Raw genomic sequence first — 21,900 nt, forward strand, 5'->3', positions numbered from 1 at the left:
CATGATGTACAAGGATCTTGAAAGGTGAGAGCACAGGTAGAGAAAGTGATTAAAAAGACATATAGGCCACTTGGTTCATATAAATCTGTCCTATGTTCTCATGTAAGAGCAAGGACATTATGGGAGTGCTTTATAAAACATTGTTTAGGTCACAGCTGGATTAGTATTTGCAATTCTGATTTCTACACTATAGGAAGGACGTGATTTTATTGCACAGTGATTCACCAAGATGGTGCCAGCATGGAGAAAAATTCCGTTCTGAGAAGAAACAGAATTGACTGGACTGGTTTTCCTTGATGCAGGGCAGGCCAAGTGGAACACCTGATTGATGTGTACACAATTATTAAGGGCACACATAAGTAAGGAAGTGGAGATGTATAAAATCAGAACCCACAGATTTAAGGTAGAGCACAGGAGATTTAAACAAGATTTTTTTCCAATTTGACAGTGGGAAATCAAACTCATTGGTGAGGGAATGGTGGAAGCAGAGATCAATAACTAAGACACAGAAGGCTGCAGGTTGAGTGCTAAAGAAAGGGAGTAATATTGGATGGGTACTCGATGGTCTTCATATACCTGATGAATCAAAGGGGCTCTATTAGTGCTGTGTGGCTGATTGACTCTCATCTACTTTTCCTAATTGGGACTATATTAACCTCTTGTTAAAAGCAGTACATTTATGTTACATTCATATTCGCAGGTACCTGGTGGCTGAGGACCACCAAATCCACACATCCTCTCCGATGCATTTTATAGCCACCACTGATCATTTTATAAAGGAAAACTATAGCTGCAATATTGATATAGATTCTCAGCAGACTGAAATATCCAACCAGATATTGCCTCCGTCACAACCTCCCACTGGATCAATGGAAGCCCGTAACTTCCAAGCAGACTCTAATAATCTATGTTGTGCTACATATTCTGACCAGCTGGATCCTAGCCTTCGTCTCCCTGAATTTTATCATCTGAATCCAGATAATATTTATACTGCTGCAGCTTGTGATCTTCTCACAGATGAGGAGCTTTTACGAGCTACCATTGCTGCTTCCTTAAAACAATCAAGAATTGATCAGAACAGTAAACTGGAAATACCCAAATCTTCAGTTTCCTCTCTGCGGTGAGTAATTTGTAATAAATAAAAACAAAATTATTTGAAATGTCTAATTAGGACATTTAATAAAAATAATAATTTCAAGTAGAGCTAATGATCAGTTAAATTCAGTTCCTAATGTTTACTGTTATCCAGCCCTGGAACCACATGTCTACAGAAATGTTTCCAAGGACAAAAATGGTTAAAATTATATTTAAAATTAAAGTTATGTTTTGATGAAAGTGTCTCCAGCCTGAAATGGTGACTTTATTCTCCCACAATTGTGGCCTGATTTGCTTAAATGTATCAGCATTTTCTGTTTTATTTTTGCTGCATCTTCAGTTTTAAATTTTTTTTATCCGTTGACTCAGAGTCTATTTATGTGCAGGTTTCAAATGTTTATAGTGGAGTTTGTACTAATAACTATATGCAGATACAATTCCTTTCTCTGATGTTAAGGAACACAAATATTATGGAAACACTGTTAACTACCTGAATTAAACAAGTGTAACAGAACCATATACAGCAAAAGAAACAGTCTATTTGGTTGGTCAACAAACAGAACAATAGAAATCTGATCTCAGAATGGAAAAAGGAAGCACTGTTAAGATTCATTGCTCATTAGCTGGACTGCACATTCCCTGGATTATTTCCTCGAGCCATTATATGAAAGCTTTATTTAGACTAAAATTTTATTTCAAATGGAGGATTTTTTTTGAAGTGTAATGGTTTTTTTTTAAAAAGTAATACACAGCACTAAATGCAAGTCCATTTTGGAAATTAGAAGTTGGTCTCAGAATATATATTTTCTGATATTCAGAGATATGTAAAAACTAATAAAATTAAAACTATTTATATTTTGAAAAAATATTTTCTAAATTTACAAAGATGTAAAACAATAAAGAAAGAATGCAGATTCCCACATTACTGTTCCATTCCAAAGGCCTCTCTAAATTTTGAAATCAAGGGAGTGGTGATGGTGGTGGTGGTGGTATAGGAACCTACAGCAGATCTCCAATATGTGGTGGGGAACCTCAGTAAGAGATCACATCCACATGGAGTTCAACAGCAGAGTAAGCTGGCAGAGTAATCTTCTGCCAGTGGGTCCTACATTTCACAGCATGTGAACAGAAATCTCTGTTTCAGTACAAATCAGTAAAAATACTAGGCAAAAAATACTAGATATTTTCCATATGCAAAATATTGCTTTTTCAGTCTTTGTTTCCATTGTCCTTCTCTCAGACTGCAGCAATTACAACAGATGGGGTTTTCAACTGAAAAGGCTGTTTTAGCTCTAGCTGCATCAGGAAAGATGGAGGGTGCCATCAATCTTCTGGTAGAAGATCAAGTTGGAGAGGATGCCGTTGTAACCACAAAGGGTAAAGCAATATCCAATTGAATATCAGTGATACTGCTGCAAAATGAAGGAATTGTTTACAAATTCTTGAAAGATTTAAAGACATTTGATGCTAGTTTTACATGGATCACAGTTCAAAACCTTTTTTTATAGATTTGCATCTGCTACAAAAATGTTCCATAAGGCAGAGAGTTGTCACTTTATCCAGTGTCCCATACCATATATATGTATCAAAATATAGGGCAAACAAATATGGTTTAATTGTTTGAAATTGGTTTCCAATATTTATGAATCAAATTAGGAGTATTTGGTGGGGGACTGAACAATGTATATACATAGATAATGAAATTTAAATCTACATTTCAAAACATCTGTATAATATTTTAGCATCAAATATTTAGATAATTGTTGGTTTGCAGTTATTTAATTTGTTCAGAAGATTGCCAAGAACATTGCTTGTTCACATAACCCATATCCGAAACAGTATAACAGCTAAAAACTGGACAAATTAGGTGAAAACACTTTAAATAAAAATGACACAATTAGAGAGTGTTTTAATTCATTTTCAAATGTTACATCAGTTTGTGTAATATTTCAATGCAAAAAAAAATCAGAGGTTTCACTAAATAAATTAATGAACAGCATAAAACACTGATATCTTCAACAATAATTACTTATCTTTATAATCACAAACTAAGTTCAACCGAGTAGAAGGCCAAGTTGGCGAAGATACCATTGTAACAACAAAAGTTAACTGTTGGATTTTTTCTGACCTTAGAAATTGGTTTTTCTTGGACATACGTTTGACTATTGTGGCTACTCAGTTTAAAAATACCAACCAAAATGATCAAAATTCTATAGTAGAGTTTATGTTATCTTGACTTTGTGGATTACACACATGCTGAATGCTTGCGAGTTTATGTGTTTGTTGCATTAGGATTCTCAAGTTTATCTTTAAATCATATATCTTACCTGAATATGGAGATGATAAGTTTCCAACGGAAAACATCAAGACATTCTTTCCTCCATCTCGTTAAAGTGTTGTTATGACAAAAATGGAACTTGTTGCTTTTTCGCACTACCAAGTTCTTGGGATATAAAAGCGATCAAAAATGTATAATATAAAGTTATCATCTAAATTATATGTGTTTTGTAACACATGTCCCTTTGGTATTTGAATCCAATTTATGAAATGTGGTGCTGATACCTGACTGAGCTTCGTCACAACTGAGCCAGAAAGTTATGATGCACTTGAGATATTGGTCTTGCATGTTAGTGGGTTATTTTTGATTGGCTAGTGTCCTACTACAGACATTGCAGCAAGGAGAAAATTGAGTGTTTTTTTCTAAATACAGGATAGGCGTTCAGGGGGAAATTTATGACTGAAAGATGCAGATATAATTTCTTCAGTGGTGTGCTAGGACTCTTCGATATGGTTGCAATCAAGCTGGAGGGTAGAAATCTCGGACAAATTTGAGGAAGGCAATGGGAAACTTTCTCAGTTTTCCTTTGTTTGAAAGTCACTCAAGAATCTTGTAAATGAGTCCTGAATTCAGATCTACACTGGGCAGAACAGGCATTCTTGTGGGGCTAATTGTGGTGTGGCAAGAGATAAGGTAATAATAATTAACCATGGATTATACAAGTATGTTTTTGCTATAATCACAGTGTCTGCAGACTTTTGGGTTTCATACAAGTAATTCGAATAGCAATCTTGTTTAACAGCAGTAAAAAAAACTTCAAGAATTTATAATGCAAAAGATACCACATCATAAATAAGGTTAAAAGACAATTGATCTTTTAATGAATATTTTTGACACTTTCTCATAGATGGTATAAAACAGTGCTCTGTACATGGAAGTAAGCCTTTAAAAACTGCATCATGAAAAGACAGTGGCATCAAAATTTGCACATTGTACATCTAGTGAATAAGTGAATACTTTTGCAAGCAACGTGGATTAAAAGCCCATAGACAAGATACAAAATCCGTGGATAAACAAATACAAATCAAATCAGAAGTCTGGGTTACCTCAATTACAAAATTAAAACTGCACACTTAGCACCGGTAAGACACATTTAACTGTAATTGAAAATGCTACCTTGAAGAACAAATTCAGAGATATCTGTAGATAAATACTTATAGTATATTTTCATGCCTAGATTGTAAAATATTCTGTTTATTTTGATGTAGAGTTGTAAGTCTTCATTTCTCCAGTATAATTTGATTGGATGTGTAAGTTGGTTATCTATTTTAACATATGTCTGTTAGAACTAAAAATACACAACTAATAAGGTTAAAATTATTTGATGAATTGTTGAAACTTTATGGCAGCTGCAATAGGAAAAGGTAGTGTTTGTTGTGATGAATAAGGCACGGATCATGTTCATATTTTGAATAAAATTTCTAAATTATATTTATTTGATCAGGGGAACACCTCTCTTAAAATGATTTCCGTAACCTGTCAGATAATGGCAGTAAAGGACAATTTTCAATAAAACTGTTTTAATAGAATTTAAAGAGACAGGTTCCCACTTGTTTAACTTCTCCCAAACATTCATTACAGTGGTAAAAGGAAAAGGAAATTATTTAAATGCATCTCAGTGGTAACTTTCACTCTAAGAAGTGGTGAATCTCAGAACTGAATGGTACAATGTGGTTACATTACTGGCAAAGTAACGAACCTGTATGCCTTGCTCTTTCAAAAGAGAGCAAATAATAACCTGAATTTCTGTAATTGGAGACTCATTGCTGACAAACCAGATTAAAAATCAAAATTAAAAGTCAGAATACCCTGAGTCCACAGAGACTTTTGGGCAATTCTGTTTCAGTTGAATATAAAGAAGAGTGAATAATCCTGCATTGAATCCGCAGGTGTGCATTTTTAGAAACAACAACATAGACGGTGTCTTATTAAAAAATAATAAGCTTTCCATGTAATTAAACTATGATTGAAATACATAATGTAAAGGGATGGCAATAGTATGATTATATAAAATTCTAGAAACATTAATCTACTTGTGATAGAAAGTAAATGGCAAAGTAAACATTTTCACAAAACATAGGAGAGGAATACACCAGTGGCTGCTTTAAGTTATATTCACCAATGGCTTTATTAAGAAAAATCATGGAATAGCGAACCGTGGTGAACCAGTACATGATAACCATAACATATCTCTGAGATTCCCATTAGGAAAGCAGCCTAGAATGTAAATTATTTTCAGTACATAAAGAGGAAAATGCCCACAGTGGGATGAGGCAAATCAAGTTAGTCCGCTGATGTATTACACATAGGACAAATATAATAGTTCTAGTGGTTTGGTAATCTGCTTACCCCAGTTTACCACTTGTTGTTGCAGGCAGTTTACATTGGCTGATGTTTTCCTTGTCCTTTATCATTTCTCTTCACTTTTGTGTGCAAGCCTATGAGAGATAATCTTGTAGGCTGCAAAGCTGCCCCTCTTGCCTCTGAAGAAATTTGGAGGTATAGTAGCATAAGGATCTACCCCAGATCCATGATCAGGTTCTGTGTTGACAAAGACGATGTCGTGAGTTCAGTGGGCAAAAACATGTGAGCGGTTTCATTGTCAAACAAACACAAAAAAGGTAAAAATAGATTATGTTACAATTACATTTTGATCAATTAAAACTCAGCTGCACATTTTCAACTCACCAATAACATCAGCTCGAGGTGGTCACTTGGGGAAAGTTTGATAATTTAGAAAGTGGGGTTTGAACAGCCTGTTGGGAGTATTGTGCTTTATGTGGGGTTATTTGGTTGCCAGAGTTTGAAAACTGGAATATCTCATTTGAAATTGACTCTCAGCAATTTGAATCTATGTGCACTATACAAAAAATGTTTCTATCTCTTCAATATAATCTCTCTTCAATGTAAATGATTTGATATTTATTATGAAAGCAGAGAAATTTGAAGTGAATCCATAAAGCACTTGTATGGCAAGAACTCTTTGAATATCTAAAACCCACTGAAAACTGAAAAATTATTACTTGGAGTTCTAGGCAGACCTTTTGTTGCTGGAATTTTAATGAAATAGAGCTCAGCAGGCAATTAGGAAGCCAAGATTTAATGAGAAATTCTATGCTTGGCATTAAAGAAGGGTAATCATTATGGGTCATCAAAGGAGCGAAAGGTGAGTTGACCTGATTATGAGGCTTAATTCTCAATTTTTATTTGGAAGATTTATTAAAGAAAATGTTGTACATTTTGACACATTTATAAAGAACTGGGCATAGTCTAAAATTATTATTTTTGGGTAATGTTTGCTTATCCTTTATCAATCAGTTCTCTACACTCAAAGTTTGACAGTCACCTTTACAAAATCTTAATTTTTACTCTGTGTTATGGGATCAGCATTGAAGAAGCCATTATTTTGTAAAGATATACTTTTGTGAAATAAAGAGATTTATATGCAGATCAAATGAATGTATTTCTCTAACTGCCTTGATAAAGGGCTCAAGCCCCAAAATGTTAGTTATGTATTTCTTTCCTTTGCTATATGAAGGACACTATTTGACCTGCTGTGTTTCTCCAGCATTGTGTTTTTATTTTAACCCATCTTGTAGAAGTTTGTGTAATGGTAATTCGCCCCTTATGAAATTTATAATCCCTTTGAAAATAGCTGAGATATGGAATAAAAATGAAATGTACTTGAAAAATATTTATATAAACACAGTACTAATATTTTTCAACTTGCATCCCCTGATGACTATTGCAGATGATGTGAGTTCGTGTTAAAGGGGGGGGGGGGAAGAGAAAAGAAAATTGCAATAATGATGATTTTTAAGGATCGATTGTCCATAATGTGAGGGTTGTCTGTCACTTGAAAGAGGAACCCTTTCCTTGTTCAGATTGTGATAGGCTTTAAGTGTGTTCCCAGAATTCTCAAGTTTCATTTCAGATTTCCAGTACTTGTCACCTTAGTTCAACTGTTCTTTCATTTTGGTTTAAAATGTGGTTGCTCCAATGAGCAGCACTTCTGGGGAAATAAGCGGACCAACAGAGGGCAGTGCTGAGGGAATTTTGGGGACAACGTTGAGTTACTCAACATTTTTGTTAAACCAGCACCTATCATATACGGTATGTGCTTAAAAAAATGGAGACTTTACTGTATAAAGATAATCATAAGTAATATTATTAATAGATTATAAATAATATTAACCTTTTAATACAAAGAAAATTAGAAGCAGTCAAAAACCTACACTGAAATGTAAATAGGAAAAGTCACTTTTTTATGAGAATACAACAAAGAATTAAAATGCTCAAAGTCATATCAGTCAGTTATTTAAGACGATCTTCAGTTAATTACTGAATTAGACTGACATTCTGGCAAATGGGTGCTATTGAATTGCTAGATTATGTTATTGCGGTTAATATAGAAAACTGCATTGGTTTTATCAAACCATTTCACAGAATCTTGCATTTCAACTGAACGCATCTATCACAATGAGTACCAGACTTTGCCATGAAATGAAAAGAATGCTTAAAATATTTTATAATTAATTTTCTGTTTTATGATATTTAGGCAAAGGGATTTGAAAATTTTGCAACATTTCTGTGAGCAAGGTTCTCAAAAGGTAATAGTATTAAAGAAACAAAATGAATAACTTTAAATGCACCCACTATTTGAAGCAAATGTTTTTGTTGGCTTATTTTTGTTAAAAATAGTTATATTTATATACAAATATTAAGGAAAGGTTGTCGAAAAATGCCGGCACTTCCAGAGGTGCTGTGACGGTAGTGCTGCCACAGGTGCAGACCCATGAGAGTGGGGAGCGGAGACGCAGTATTGCTCTAAAGAGTTAAACCACCCAGTTGTAATGCCGACGGCTCTGTATATGCTTTAAAGGAACCGTAGGGTCTGTGCCAAAGACGTCAGCGCCTGTGTTCAGCAATGGCCACAAGGGGTTGCAGACTCTGGAGAAACCGCAGATGAGTGTAGGGCATCAGAAATGGGGAGAACTCCCCCCTCCCCGTTGAGAAGGAGAAGCAGAGGAGATGATCATTCAGGACAGTGATCAGAACAGCAGGCAAGTGAGGGGCTCAGCAGCTGTAGGACCCTACAGGATGGTGACCATGGCAGCGGACCAGTGAGGGACTCAGGGCAGCTGGAGACTGGCTCATGGGAACCAGGTATTAGAATTGGGATTCGAGAGGGTGCTGAGGCAAAAGGGCTCCGGAAGGGCCTCAGGAACTGAAGGCTTCCTGATCGTGCTGGAGGTTTGGATCTGGAGTTCGGGTTGCCGATGGTTCAAACAGGAGTCTGTGTGGCTGCAGAGGTTGCGGGAGTGCTGGAGATGAATCCACAAATAGACAGTGACCGTTGAAGTGACTCTGTTTTGCTTCTCTTTCTTTCTTGCTGGTGACACTAATGGTGATGCTTTGTCTGCCTTATGGCACGCAGATGGCAATATCGTGTAATATTACTTGTTCTGTATTATTACATGACATTTAAGGAATCTTGAAAATCATTCCAATGATTTATTAATGAATCCGAATGTGCCTTTGGCTACCCAGCTATATTTTTTCCTAATGTTACACTGAAATTACTTGATATAATCTATGTTATGTGAAGAAAATCATTAAATTCCAATTACTCCAGTGACATCATGGTATAGGACTAATTACATTAAATTTGAAACTTGACCAATTAAACATCACAATAACATGTTAATACTTTGTTTACAAGAAATGCAAAGGATTGTATACATTATTTTCTTTATGTGCATTAAAAGTTGCAGTTTCCATTATCATTCCTTTGTACAGAGTTTGAGTAGGGAAAGCACAATTCTTGACTCGTAAAAAGGTGGGTTGTAATAATCATAGAACTTTTCCTAAGAAGTCATCAAAAATTAAATAGCATTATAAATTATTTTGGTAAGCATAATTCATTATAATTATGCCCAAATATCAATGTCAAATTTCTCTGCTATTTGTATATTCGTTGACTGAGCTTCAAGGAAAAGATATTTGAAAGATAATGTTTTACCTGCTTTAAATAGATATCACAGTCATAACCAAGAGACAAAGGGATCTTAGTTTAATATTTAATACAGGGGCAACCATCTCTTATTATTTATTATTCCATTTGTTTCATTTTAAATTAATATTAATTTCCAACAAGATGTTAAATTGGTGTGAAATGCTAATAATAAAAAATCTTATTTGTTAGAAATAGGCACTTTTTAAAAAACAATTAATGCAATATGTTTTCATAATTTGCAGAGAATGCTCATGAAGTATTGTTGTCTTGGGTAGAATGTACAAACTAATGTCTTTATCATTTTTAGTTTAAAAAATAATACTTTGGGTTGGAATGGAAGTCAATTTTGATGTACAGAATGAGAGAGCAGATGAAGACATCCCAATGTTGTGGGTTGAAGAACTTAGAGGCAAGTTCTCAAAGTACATTAGAACATAATGTGTAAAAACACAATGCTGGAGGTTTTTACTTCAATCACTATGTCCGCAGACTTCTGTATTTACTATAAAGTAATGTATTGGAAGATATGGAAGGAGTTTTATTTTGTTGTTTTTGAATGGTTATCTCGAAATTGGAGCAACCATTAATTACTTTACAATGGAAATTGTATCAGATGGTCATAACTTACAATCTTTGTAAATAAGGTTGTACCTGGACATTATTTCAAGGTGTAACTTTTATGAAATAAAAGAGTAGCAGCCATCTTTAAAAAAAGAGGTATGTGTGAACAGGTAAGAGTCATTCAGGGGTACCCTGAAATGTAGACGTGATTGCTGCTTGGTACCAATGATATGGTGCTAACCGTGATCAGTTTTCTCAGCAGCACCGCAACCTATTATCCCTACCCCTCATTTGTTTCTCACTTTTTGTTTTCCAGTTTCTTGTTTCTTGCTCCTTTACCCACACTTCCTTTTGGTAGTCTTTAAAAAACCCTGACCATTTTTCTGGTTTAGCAGGCAAATGATAGGAGAGTGGCTTGTTTAGCAAGTAGCAGCTCTCCATGAAGGGGACGGATTAGGTTTTAATGCTTTAGTGGGGAGCGGATCGTTCCAACATTTTCTTAAAGCAAAGCTGCAGGAAATCTGAAATAAAGGAAAATCCTGGAAATGCCCAGTAGGGAAGGCAAAGGAAGTGCAGGAAAGTCATAGTTAATTCAACAATTTATGATTCTGATTATCAAACAGGAAAGGCTGGTTATTAGAAATTCATGGACTTCATTATAGAGTCCTGAGAGCTGAACATGTCTTGTTGGAAGATGAGATGCTGTTACTTTGGATTACATTAGACTTTGTATAATTGAGGGAGAGGTCAAAGTATGAGTGGGTGGAGAATTTAACAGTGGAACCTCAGGCTCATCTTTACAGACTGAATAGAGATGTTCTGTGAAGTAGTGTCCAATCACTGTTTGTGTTCTCCGATGGACAGGAGGTCACATTATTGTGAACATCAAAATGAGTAACCGGAAAAGATTGTTTGGGTTCCTGGATGGCAGGAAGAGGTAAAAGGGCAGGTACTGTATTACATGGGATGGCATTGTGAGGAGGTGAGTGCCTTTCAGAGAAGATGGAAGAATGAGCCAGGGAAATCACAGAGGGAATGGTGAAAGAAAAAGGGAAAAATATGGCAGAAATTATGGATTTCTGTTGAATGTAGACCTGGTGGCATGGATGAAGAGGAGGAGAATCTTATTCTTGCTCTGCTGGAAGAATAGTGGGTACAGTCGGAAAAAAGGCAGGAAATGGAATGGAAACTGCTGTGTCAGCTGCAGTCAGAGATGATGCAGGTGGAAATAAGAACAGGGAGGAGGTTAGCAGCAAAAGGGATGAAACATTGAGTCTCTGTACAACATCAAGGAGCTTTAATTTTATTGTCACTGTTGCATTGGTAAGCAAGGTGAGGGAAAGGGCAGAAATAGGCCTCAGACATGGACTGTTCCATATACCTGACAAAGAGTCATAACAAGGAGATAGTTTCTCAGAATTGCATCTTTTGTTTGGAGGAAGTGAGTAGAGTCCAGGGAGTTGTTGTTTGTTCAATCTGAGCACGATTCATTCATAAAGAGGATGTGAGTGGCGGGGGACTGATTGGGCATTTGTTCCAGAAAAAAAAAGCAAGGGCAGTCAAGTCATCGTGATTCAGGCTGGAAGTGTAGAGGGATTGGAGGTCCATATTGAGCCAGTCAGGGATACAAGTGGAAAGAAACTAAACTGAGGAGTAAGAACAGAATCAAGGCAGGAGGACATAGCTTCTATGAAGTGAAACAATATGCCCACCAGGCCATTAAATCTTGGGTGGAAGCAGACTGTGCCTGGTTAGAGGATTATAGGACTTCTGGCTGGGATAGGAAAATGTTTGAGGAAATGAAGAAGCTGTTTAGTAGTTTGGTGGTGGTCCATTATGAAAATGCTGGTGTTCAGCCTCTTACAAGAGCAGAACAATTGGCCAAACACCAATGGCATAGCCTTTATTCGAAGATTTGTTGACGGTGTTGGGGTTGGTCCTTAGTAACAAGATTTCCACAGATTCAGAACAAGGTAATTAGAGTGAGAAGGTGCAGTGGAAGAATTATGAGTCAATGTCACACAAGTAATAGGCAGCAAAAAGACCCAGTGACTGTAAAGGTCCAGGAAAAGGAGTCCAGTTGGATTTGGAATTAGGTGAAGGCTCCAGGCAAAAAAGAAACAGACATGCAAGTGAAGGTGATGGATGAAGTGCTCAACATCATGGCTAACTTGGAATTCATTCAGACGTTGATGCAGAGGCTTCCTCTGGTAAGGACTGACCATTATAATTCAATTTTCATGGAAATTGCTTGGGTCTTTTCCACTCAAATGTTTCTGCGCAAGTCTCCCTGGGATATGCTTCCTCCTCCCTTAAGTCAGTGGTTTTGAATTTGAATGTCATTGTAAGCTTCATTAAAGTTACACTTAGTTCAAAGATCTTGTGTTTACAATACTTTGTTTTCATCTCATTTGAATGTCCTCAGAGAAATATAAGATTCCAGACCTGTAAAATGAAGGTAATGAAGTATATTTCTTTATCACTCCCATCAAAACCTCTGTAGGATTGTTCTGAGCACAAAATACAGGATATTTGTAGATATGAATACTGCAACTTTAATGTTTGACCACTTGGTTACCTGGCCACACGATGGCTTCCAGTAAGGTTACCCTTCTAGCCAGAACTTCTAATTCAGCTTGAAGATCTTGGAACATCTGCCAACTAACAGCCTGGTGGAGATCGAAAACAGCAACAGAAAATGTTTTGTTCCCCAATTAAAAATTAGTTTTGATGAGGACTCAAGAACCAGGTCAGCCATTTTCTTACCAGTTTCAGTATTAATTTAATTCACTATGGTAAATATACTTGATTAAACAAAGGAGAAAGAAAGATGACTTTTTTAAATTAAAACTTTTGGAAAAAGACAAATTTACACGTGACCAGCTAATAAATATGTCAATTTTTCTTTTCCCAGGCTTTTATTGTTGATTTCAGAATTATATTGTTTCTATTGAAACAAAGTGTAAGAGATTATTTTGGAATAAATCTCAGGCATTCCTGGTTCCCAGTGTTGTGATGTCTGGGTATTTGGTTATTCCCATACACACATGTACATGGCAGCATTACAGCACTGGTTTGTACTGAGAAATGAACATCACACTCGAACACACAACAAAAATGTAGGCTTCATGATACAGTACTAACAGTTCTTTACTTTATTTCCCTCTTTATATCTGATGTGATTTACCCTATTCAAATTGGGGATAATGTTCCAATTAAGCTAGAAAATGAAACACTTGATCTTTAATGTTCTGTTGTGTGCTCTGTTGTGCTTGGCCACAAGCCTCAGTGCAAACGTCATTCTATTCCCTTTACTCACCATGAATACCAATCATAGTCTCCAAGATTAATACCCTCTCTGCTAAAATCTTCAAAGCTTCCCGGATTTGGTGTATACCTTCCCCCTGTGGAAGACAGATACAGCCATCAAGGGAAATGCCAGCAAATGGCTTGCTGTCATATCCTCCTTTCATTTTGGTAGGGATTGGCCTTCATTTCAGCATTCCATATGACTGACCAAAATCAGAAGTAGGAGCATGCAGGTTCCATTTCAATCTCTAAACTGCAAACATTTAGATATTACTTTTAGGTAGTCATAACAGTGCATTCACCGAGAGCTCAGTCATTTCAAGAATGCTACCAAACAAGCTAGCTCAGTACATTTTCCTTATCAAATCGAACAGATTATTCACTAGGCAGACTGCAAACATTATGTTCACATTTTCATTTTTCTTCAAGCAGTGGTGATTTTTTTTTAGTTAAGATGCAACCTATATCTTAAACAATTGCATATCATTACTTGAAATGTTCTACATGGCAGAACGTGAGAACAATGACACAACAGCATGCTGATGTTTCTCTATTTAATGAAGCAGCCAGATGCAAATTATTAGAGTCAGGCAACATTCGTAATGAGGTAAGTCATGCAACAAGACAACATCTATGGAGGACAGTTTTAATGACATTTCCACAGCTGTATCCCCTTCCTGCTGCATGAGGAACAGGTAAATGACTGAAGCATTTGACATATTTATAATGTCTTTGGAATCCTCTGACAAAATTTGATGATTTAAACTTCTGTACAGCTTCAGACAGAAAACCACCCCAAAACAATTTCCATGATCACATCTTTATTCACATGATATTTTTATGAATCAAGTGTAGTCAATTAAAAGCGTTTGAATAAACAGGCAAAATATATTGAACAAATTAATAAGCAAATAGAAATAACTTTTGTATCCATAACACGGAAATAGATTTTGAGTTTGAAAATAACTTGCAAAAACTTCACATAAGCACCACCGAGAGAACACAAGGATTGAGTGTGATCATGGCAGTTTCTTTCACAGAACAAAATAAAGTGGTTTGAATTTCAAATGAAGGGATTACAGAATTGTTTTCAAGTGAATTCAATGAAGGGAAACGCAGTTATATCCTCAGCACCAAGCCCCAAAAGAAAACAGATAATATACAATAATTTATCGAATTGGGAAATTCATTACATTCTAACTGGATCAAATTGGTCCTGCCAAATGCTGTATTTGAGAATATATAGAATTATTTGATGAACAAGTCAATAGGTCAACAAAACCAAAATACTGAAGTTAATGAAAATCTTGTTAATTCACGGTTTCATCTGCAGGGGGGTTGTCATGTCACAGGAGTACTATTGAATAAATAAATCTGGACAACAGAAGTCAAGATGCAATTTAACATTGTATGCTGTGGATAGTGTTGGAGATTGTCAAAAGATACAGCTGAGCATTTGTCTAGGTGGAGCCCAACCTGGATCAGAGTGAGCTGCAGTATTATGGGAGGTCAAAAGCACAAAAATGTATACATTTAATGGGAGGAGTTTAGGAGCATTGATGTGCAGGGCAATCTTGGGACAAAGCCTAAAGTTCCTTCAAAATGACAACACAGTCAAAAGGATATGGCATGTTTGTCTTCAATGATCAGGTCATTGAGTATAAAACTCAGGAAGTCATGTTTCAGTTGTATAAAACTTCAGTTAGGGGTATTGTGTGCAGTTTTGGTGGCTGCATTACAGAAAGGAGTTTGGAGAGGGTGCATCAGAATGCTGCCCGATTATAGCATTGGCTATAAGGAAAGGTTTGACAAATTTGCGTTGTTTTTTTTCTGGAGCATCAGAAATGGAGGGCAAACAGAATTACAAAAAAAAAGGCATAGATATGATAGATTTCAAAGGTTCAATTCATTGATGGACCACTGTGACCCATGGAAAATACTCTGCAACTAGAAATTGTCTAATTCACAAGCACTCTGATGTTTCCATGTCATGGTAAGCTTTAGGAAGGCAATGATTACCCAATCGGTTCATGTCATAGAAATCTTAGTTGGTTCACTTTGAAACCCACCTAAAAGTAATAATTAATAAATCTGGAGCTGATACTAACCTAGAGGTGGTTTGAGTTAGGGGCTAGAAAATCTCGTAAAGTGACCCAGTGATTACAAAGGTCTGTAGTGTAATCCTCATGTACAAGTTTCCATTTTCAAATATACTCTCATAGAGGGGAGCTGGGCAAAACATACATGATTGTTCAGAATAATTAGAGAGCCAGTCAGGTCATTACATTGTTATATACTTCCTATTGGCAGAAGGAGCAACTGCAACTTTCTATCAGATAGCCTGATGAATGTTTAGGAAATTGAAATCTAATTCTATTTTGCCCTTCACAGAAATATGACTTGCTGACTATTTCCAGGAGTTTGTATCTTTTTACATTTTTTTTTCTAGCCTCTGCACTAGTTTGTCTTGGGTAATTTTCTTTCTTTTTGTTTTCAAGGAATGTTCAATGGGAGATCTTAGGAAAGCAAAACAGATAAACTGCTCAGAGTACAAAATCACAGCAAGCTAATGCATTTCTAAGCATAATACTGCAGAATTACAACCTTATCTACAAAGGTATTGGTCATTTTATTTTACAAAAAGGAAGACAATTTATATTCCTGAACATACAAAATTTGATAGCTTTTCATATTTGTCATCTTGCCAGAACAATACTGGTAGAGATACACGGATGTTAGTAAAACTTGGTGAACTCACATTTGTCAATTGACTCAATCACTCATGCATTCTATAATGGTAGCAGGAAAGTATCTCTTTTGTAAGCTATTTTCAAAAGCAAAGACTTATTTGGTGGAGTAATGAAATTATGTTAAAAGCACGATGATCTTTGTAAAATAACCTTGATATTTTTCAGTAATTTGTACTTTTGGCAAATATTTTATTAGTGATTTTTTTTAAAAAAAGATTCTGATTAAATGTAACAATTCACTCCAGCTTGAAAGTTGTCATATTTTTACTAAATGTTATATGACTTATGGGCAAATATGAAAAATTATTTTTTCCTGTTGCAAATGGAACAAATTTATAGTACATTTTTTTGTTTTATGAAATAAATCAATCTACAAAATTGTTATTTTCTTGATAAACCAAACTAGAACTAAAATAAAATCTGTAAGCCAACAAGGCAGCTCATCCATTCATTGGAATCATGAAATTGACATCGCGCAAAATCAATTGAAGTTGAAACAATTTTTCTGGACAAAAGCACTGTAGACCATCTTACTTTTAACGCTATTTATAAATTGAGCAACAATTTTCTTTAAATGTGCTTTGCTGGCAAAGAGTTAATTTATACAATAAAGTATTCAGCTCTGGCTAAATACATGTATTTCATTTTGGGACAGCTAGTTACCTGAAAGCATGACAGCTTAATGATCTGAGTACTTTGTTGGCAACTTGAAGTAATCATGGCTGTAATGTCTCTAAACACATTCTCTTTGCAAGAAAGAAGCAAAAGTCATGGCAGGGCTTTTACACATTAGTATTACTTCTCAAGCAGCAATCCTGGGTTGTTCCAATGCTTTTTCTTAATTTTTGAAAATACAAAATTGTTGATAAGAGTTAAAATTTGGTTGCTCTGGACTCTCAGTGACGGTATTATGGACAACATCAGGTTTCACTCCACTAAAACTACGTATAATTGAACTAAATCATATCGTTATTACTGATGTGCAAGTACTGAGTACTTTTTGTTTTCAAGAAATGTTCAATGGGAGATCTTAGGAAAGCAATATAAATATAATGGGGGAAAAGTTGTTTGAAATATAAAATATAAGTTCTGATTCTTGGTGGAACATGGCCATTATTATCTATGTAAAGTTTTTTTCCCCCAGTTATGTGGAAGTTCAAACAAACTTTTTTTTCCCAGAATGGATTTGTATCTTACCGGCTGCCCTTTATCTCCAGGTTCTCCTTTTTTCCCTGGTTCCCCCTATAAAATAAAACAATTTAAAGTGTAAATGTTTAATAGCCACGTGAAAGCATTAGTACACCCAGCAAGCGTGGATGCAAAAATATACATTTGGTATTTACAAAATTCAGAATATATGCTGATGTTTTACAAATTAAAGGGACTTTCTTCCTCCTGGCATACTTGTGCAGTAGCTTAGTGGTCCACCTCATGTGCTGTGGAATCATGTAGACCAGAGTCTTTCAGGTGGATTGTCTGGTTTATGCTGGGTTGCCAGCTTTCTGGGCGGCATTGCAAATGGTCCTTTGCCCTCTTTATTTGGGTATGGGGCAAAGTGCTAAAATTGCCTTCAATATCCACCGACCTCTGGCATTGGAGAATTCAGTGATTCTGCGATATGGCGTCATGTAATCAGGCACATAGCAATAATACTGGACAACAATTTTTTTTAAAAAACGGTTTGCTTCCTGAAAAAAAAAGGGGATTATGATAGACAACTTCAAGCTGATAATTTCAGATTTGCTGTATCCCTAGGGAGTTGGAGGAACATTAAATTATTATTGAATTTAACATGTTTAAGCGCATAATGATGCTGAACCAAGATCTCAGGTTGACTGCACATGTTGCACAATAAATGTGAGGAGTCCAGGGTGTGTCTTGGTCATTAATTTTACAACTGAAGTGGAACTCATTGGCTTTCTTAATAAGTGCAGCCATGCTGCTGCTTTGAGCCTTAAGCGTATGAACTCGCCACAAATGGAACAGTATGTATCACAGCTGTTGCAGCATTGACGAGACATTCCTGTTGTATAGAATCTTCCTGAAGACGATAAATGCTATTGCTAAGCTATAACCTGATCAACATATGTTCAAACTATATCAATACACAATGCACAGCATCTGCATATGTGGGCTGCTTTTACGGCCTGTCTGCATGCCGAGGCCAGTGCATATCTTTGATGTTAGGTTTAAAGCTTAAAGGCGAGGAGGAAGTCTATTTCTAAACTGCTACATTGGTAATGAGTAGAAAATATACTTGGCTCTCAAATGGCTTGAACACAAAATAGAACAGTAGAGCACAGGAACAGGCTCTTTGGTCCATGATGTTTGCACTGAACATGATGCCCAATTTAAATTAAAAATCTTCTGCTTGCTCTTGATACATATCCCTCTATTCTCTGCACATCCTTGTGTCTAATTAGACACTTCTCACATGCTACTATGATATCTGCTTCCACCATTCTCCCTGATTATTCATTCTAGGAACCTACCACTCTCTGTGTAAAAGATTTGCCCCACACATCTCCTTTTAACTTCCTTATCCACCCTCACTTTAAATACATGTTCTCTCATATGTAACAGTTTGACCCTGGAGAAAAGATTCTGACTGTCTACCCTATCTACATCTGATAAATTTAATAAACGTCAGTTTATTAGTTTTCCACCTCAGCCTCCAACACGCCACAGAAAACAACTTAACTTTCTCCAACCTCTCCACATTGCTCATACACTCTAATTCAGGCAACATTCTGATAAAACTCTTCTGAACCCTTTCCAAAGTCTCCACACCCTTCCTTTAATGGGACACACAATACTCCTAATGCTGTCAAACCAAAGTTTTTTTTTATAGTTGCAACAGGACTTTCTTACTCTCACAGTCGACGCCTCGCACAATGAAGGCAAGCATGCCAGTCGCCTTCTTTAACACCCTATCTACTTGCTCTACTTACATGGCCACTTTCAATGAGCTATGGACCTGGACCCCCAGATTCCTCTGCACATCAATGCTTTTAAGTGCCCTGGCATTACCTGTGTGCATTCCCTGTACATTTTACCTCCTGAAGTGCAACACCTCCCACTTGCCCTGATTAAATTCTATCTGCCATTTTTCTAACCATATCTGTAATTGATACATATTCTATTGTACTTTTAAAAAAATGTATGTATTGAGCATCAAAAACAACTTCGTACACATTATACAGAAGTATGTCGTTCTTCTTTTCTCTTATTTTTAAACCGAATAGCCAACGCACATGCACACAAACATTTACATTACACCCTCAGATATATGCCTGGACACCCCACCCCTTGGCCACCTTGGCACCTTTGCTGACAGTATCATCAGTATATTACTGATTGTACTGGTACAACCATCTCACAGTTAGTCTTTTACTACGCAAGTACTCGTAATTCAGATAAAACGCATATAGGGTTGCCATTTGTGGATTTTTTTTTTCCTGGTGAACACTCTTAATGTGTTCAGTATTTGATGTTCTCCAGTTTAATAAAGAAACTGATATCCTTAATCCATTGGGTAACAGAAGGACCCCTATCAGACTTCCAGTGTAACAAGATTAGACACTTGACCAATAGGGATGTAAATCCTCTAGTGTCTTTCTGCAGGGAATTTAGGGAGTTATTGGAGATGCCAAATATTGCAGTCAACAGGCAGGGTTACAAATTGACTTTAAATATTTTTGACAGTGTGTTGAAAACTCTGCTCCAGTACCCTTGTATTTAGGGGCACTAATAAAACAGGTGACTTAGGTGGCCAGGAGAGCCATTACACCTATTGCATTTGTACTAACAGTCTGAACCCTGTGCAGCACCTTGAACTGACAAGTGAGCGCAGGAGGTTATAGAACAAATTCAATAGCCTCTTCCCAAAGTTACACCTCAAGATCTATTTCCAAATCTTGGTCCCATTCTCTCTTTATTTTGGAAAGTGAAATGACTTTTAATTGACAGAGGAGAGATATAAAGTTTTGAAATTGTCGCTCTCATTCCTGGATGAACTAATATTAGGTATTCCCAGGGTTGTTTGGCAGGTAACTGAGGAAAATTTGGGAAAGCCTTTGAAGTAAAATGTCACATCTGAAAGAAACAAAATGAGCGTGATGCATGTAAGTCACATGTGTGTGACAGAGAGGTGAAGTTTCTAAGCACTCTGTCTGCATAAAGATTGTGAAGACATTTGATACCTTTAATTTGCCATGTATTTTTAAAAAAATCAGTGATCGTAAGTGATTGTTATTTAAGGGACCCTGAACTGATGCCGCTGCCTACTTTAAGTGTCGTCTAATCTGGTATCAAATTTTGACCATACTGAGCACCACTGGGTTGTCAGTAGTTAGAGGGTGTTGTGGGCAATGAAGAATATACCCTGGCAACTAAAGACGACAATTTACAAGATGACTCTTCCAGTTTACACCAGGAGAGCTCAGGAAAGCACCCAGTAATTTCACTTATGCATGTGCACTACCCAGTAGTAAAAAGGGAAATTGGGAAGAGCGAGTCCTCCACTAACCTTTCAGTTTTGCAATAATGCTTTTCAGACCTTTGGAGATTTCCCATTCCAAATAAAGGAAGAAATTATTTTATCCAGCGAGGTGAAAAAATAAGGGCTTGATTTGAAACAAGTAAAGGAATCTTGGTAAAATATTCATTTTGACTACATTTATTCTGCCCCTTAGTGACAAGGTCAAATTGCTCCATCTCTGAAAATGTGATTTCACCTGATAGGAGAAGTCATTTTTTTTTAAATTAGGAGATTGTAGAAAGTGATGCTTACACCTGGGTATTTGAAACCTGATTGGATAAACTGAAAAGGTAGGACTGATTGGTTAAGTTGGAGAACTGCTCGGTTGATGGGGTAACACTTAATCTTCAGAAAATTCAATTTACAACCTGAAAAAGAGCTGAAGTCCTTCAAAATGGATAGGAATGGAGGGAAGTGCTTCTCCGGGGGTCTGTTACAAACTGCAGCAAGTCATCAGCATATAATGAAACTCTCTTTTCAAGTCCATTTAAAGGTAGGGGAAGTTTGATAACATAATTGATAATGGTTTGATTGCAATGGGAAAAATAAGAGGAGACAGGGGACACCCTTGTTGGGTATTGCATTCCAATGCAAAATAGAGTGAGTATAGTTTGTGTAAATGATGCTTGTGGTGTGGTGTGCAGCAGGCAAATCCAGAAGATATACTTACCAAATATTGTTATTTTTGAAAGGCTTTCGCACTGCCAACAACCCCACCAATATTTGTGTTCCCATTGAAGTCATATATATGCTACATGTAACAGGGGACCCAATACCTATCCCTGTGGAATACCAAAGCTCCAGCCAATAAATCACCCTTCCACCACAACCCTTCTTCTTCTGTGGGCAAAAAAAATTCAAAAGCAAAATATCAATTCACCATGGAACCTATGCATTTTTATATTTTGGATTAGCATACCAGGACGGACCTTGTCAAGACTTTACTAAAGTCCACAATTGGAAAGATTAAGAAGAACGTAGGAACTAGAAGGGCTATTTTGGATTTCTCTGACCAATCTCTGCATGTTTGCCTTACTCAAATAGTTCTTAATACTTTTGGTTAATAAAAAAATCTGTCAGCCTCAAATTGCTTTTGCTATTGACTCCTATTTGTGGAAGACCATTGAAAAATTTCTGCAGTCTGCTTGCAGAAGTGCTTCCTAATGTCTCTTTCAAAAGACCTGCTGTAACCTTTACTTGTTTTAAAAGCACTTTGCTTATTTTAAGAGCTTGACTCTAGTGGTAAAATAAGGTTTTATTTCAGCCGTCCATGCATGAGTAAAGGCATTTG

The 21,900-nt window shown here is 36.3% G+C and overlaps 2 protein-coding genes and 1 long non-coding RNA gene across 8 annotated transcripts in view; 2 read left to right on the forward strand and 1 right to left on the reverse strand.

Annotated features, from left to right (window-relative positions):
• rhbdd3 (rhomboid domain containing 3) overlaps window positions 1-7,088 on the forward strand; it is a 32,984-nt gene extending 25,896 nt beyond the window's left edge. For 2 of the 3 annotated variants that reach the window (XM_069932910.1, XM_069932908.1), the window contains 3 exons: window positions 701-1,120; window positions 2,336-2,472; window positions 4,281-7,088. In XM_069932910.1, coding sequence (XP_069789011.1) covers window positions 701-1,120; window positions 2,336-2,472; window positions 4,281-4,336 — 613 coding nt within the window. In that variant the 3' untranslated portion in view covers window positions 4,337-7,088. Of the gene's footprint in view, window positions 1-700; window positions 1,121-2,335 lie in introns of all 3 variants that reach the window. The other variant, XM_069932909.1, reaches the window with a different exon arrangement.
• Window positions 4,227-21,900, reverse strand: part of emid1 (EMI domain containing 1) — a 383,223-nt gene continuing 365,549 nt past the window's right edge. For 2 of the 4 annotated variants that reach the window (XM_069932905.1, XM_069932904.1), the window contains exons 14-16: window positions 17,267-17,311; window positions 12,589-12,679; window positions 4,227-5,974 (exon numbers count right to left, since the gene is read on the reverse strand). In XM_069932905.1, coding sequence (XP_069789006.1) covers window positions 5,844-5,974; window positions 12,589-12,679; window positions 17,267-17,311 — 267 coding nt within the window. In that variant the 3' untranslated portion in view covers window positions 4,227-5,843. Of the gene's footprint in view, window positions 5,975-12,588; window positions 12,680-13,329; window positions 13,415-17,266; window positions 17,312-21,900 lie in introns of all 4 variants that reach the window. The other 2 variants (XM_069932907.1, XM_069932906.1) reach the window with 1 other exon arrangement.
• On the forward strand, window positions 7,995-16,167 carry LOC138761183 (uncharacterized). Its single transcript, XR_011356170.1, has 3 exons — window positions 7,995-8,043; window positions 9,757-12,220; window positions 15,818-16,167. It is a non-coding gene; the product is annotated as an uncharacterized lncRNA (long non-coding RNA).

This window comes from Narcine bancroftii, chromosome 4 (genome assembly GCF_036971445.1).
Source record: "Narcine bancroftii isolate sNarBan1 chromosome 4, sNarBan1.hap1, whole genome shotgun sequence".
NCBI classification, from domain to species: domain Eukaryota; kingdom Metazoa; phylum Chordata; class Chondrichthyes; order Torpediniformes; family Narcinidae; genus Narcine; species Narcine bancroftii.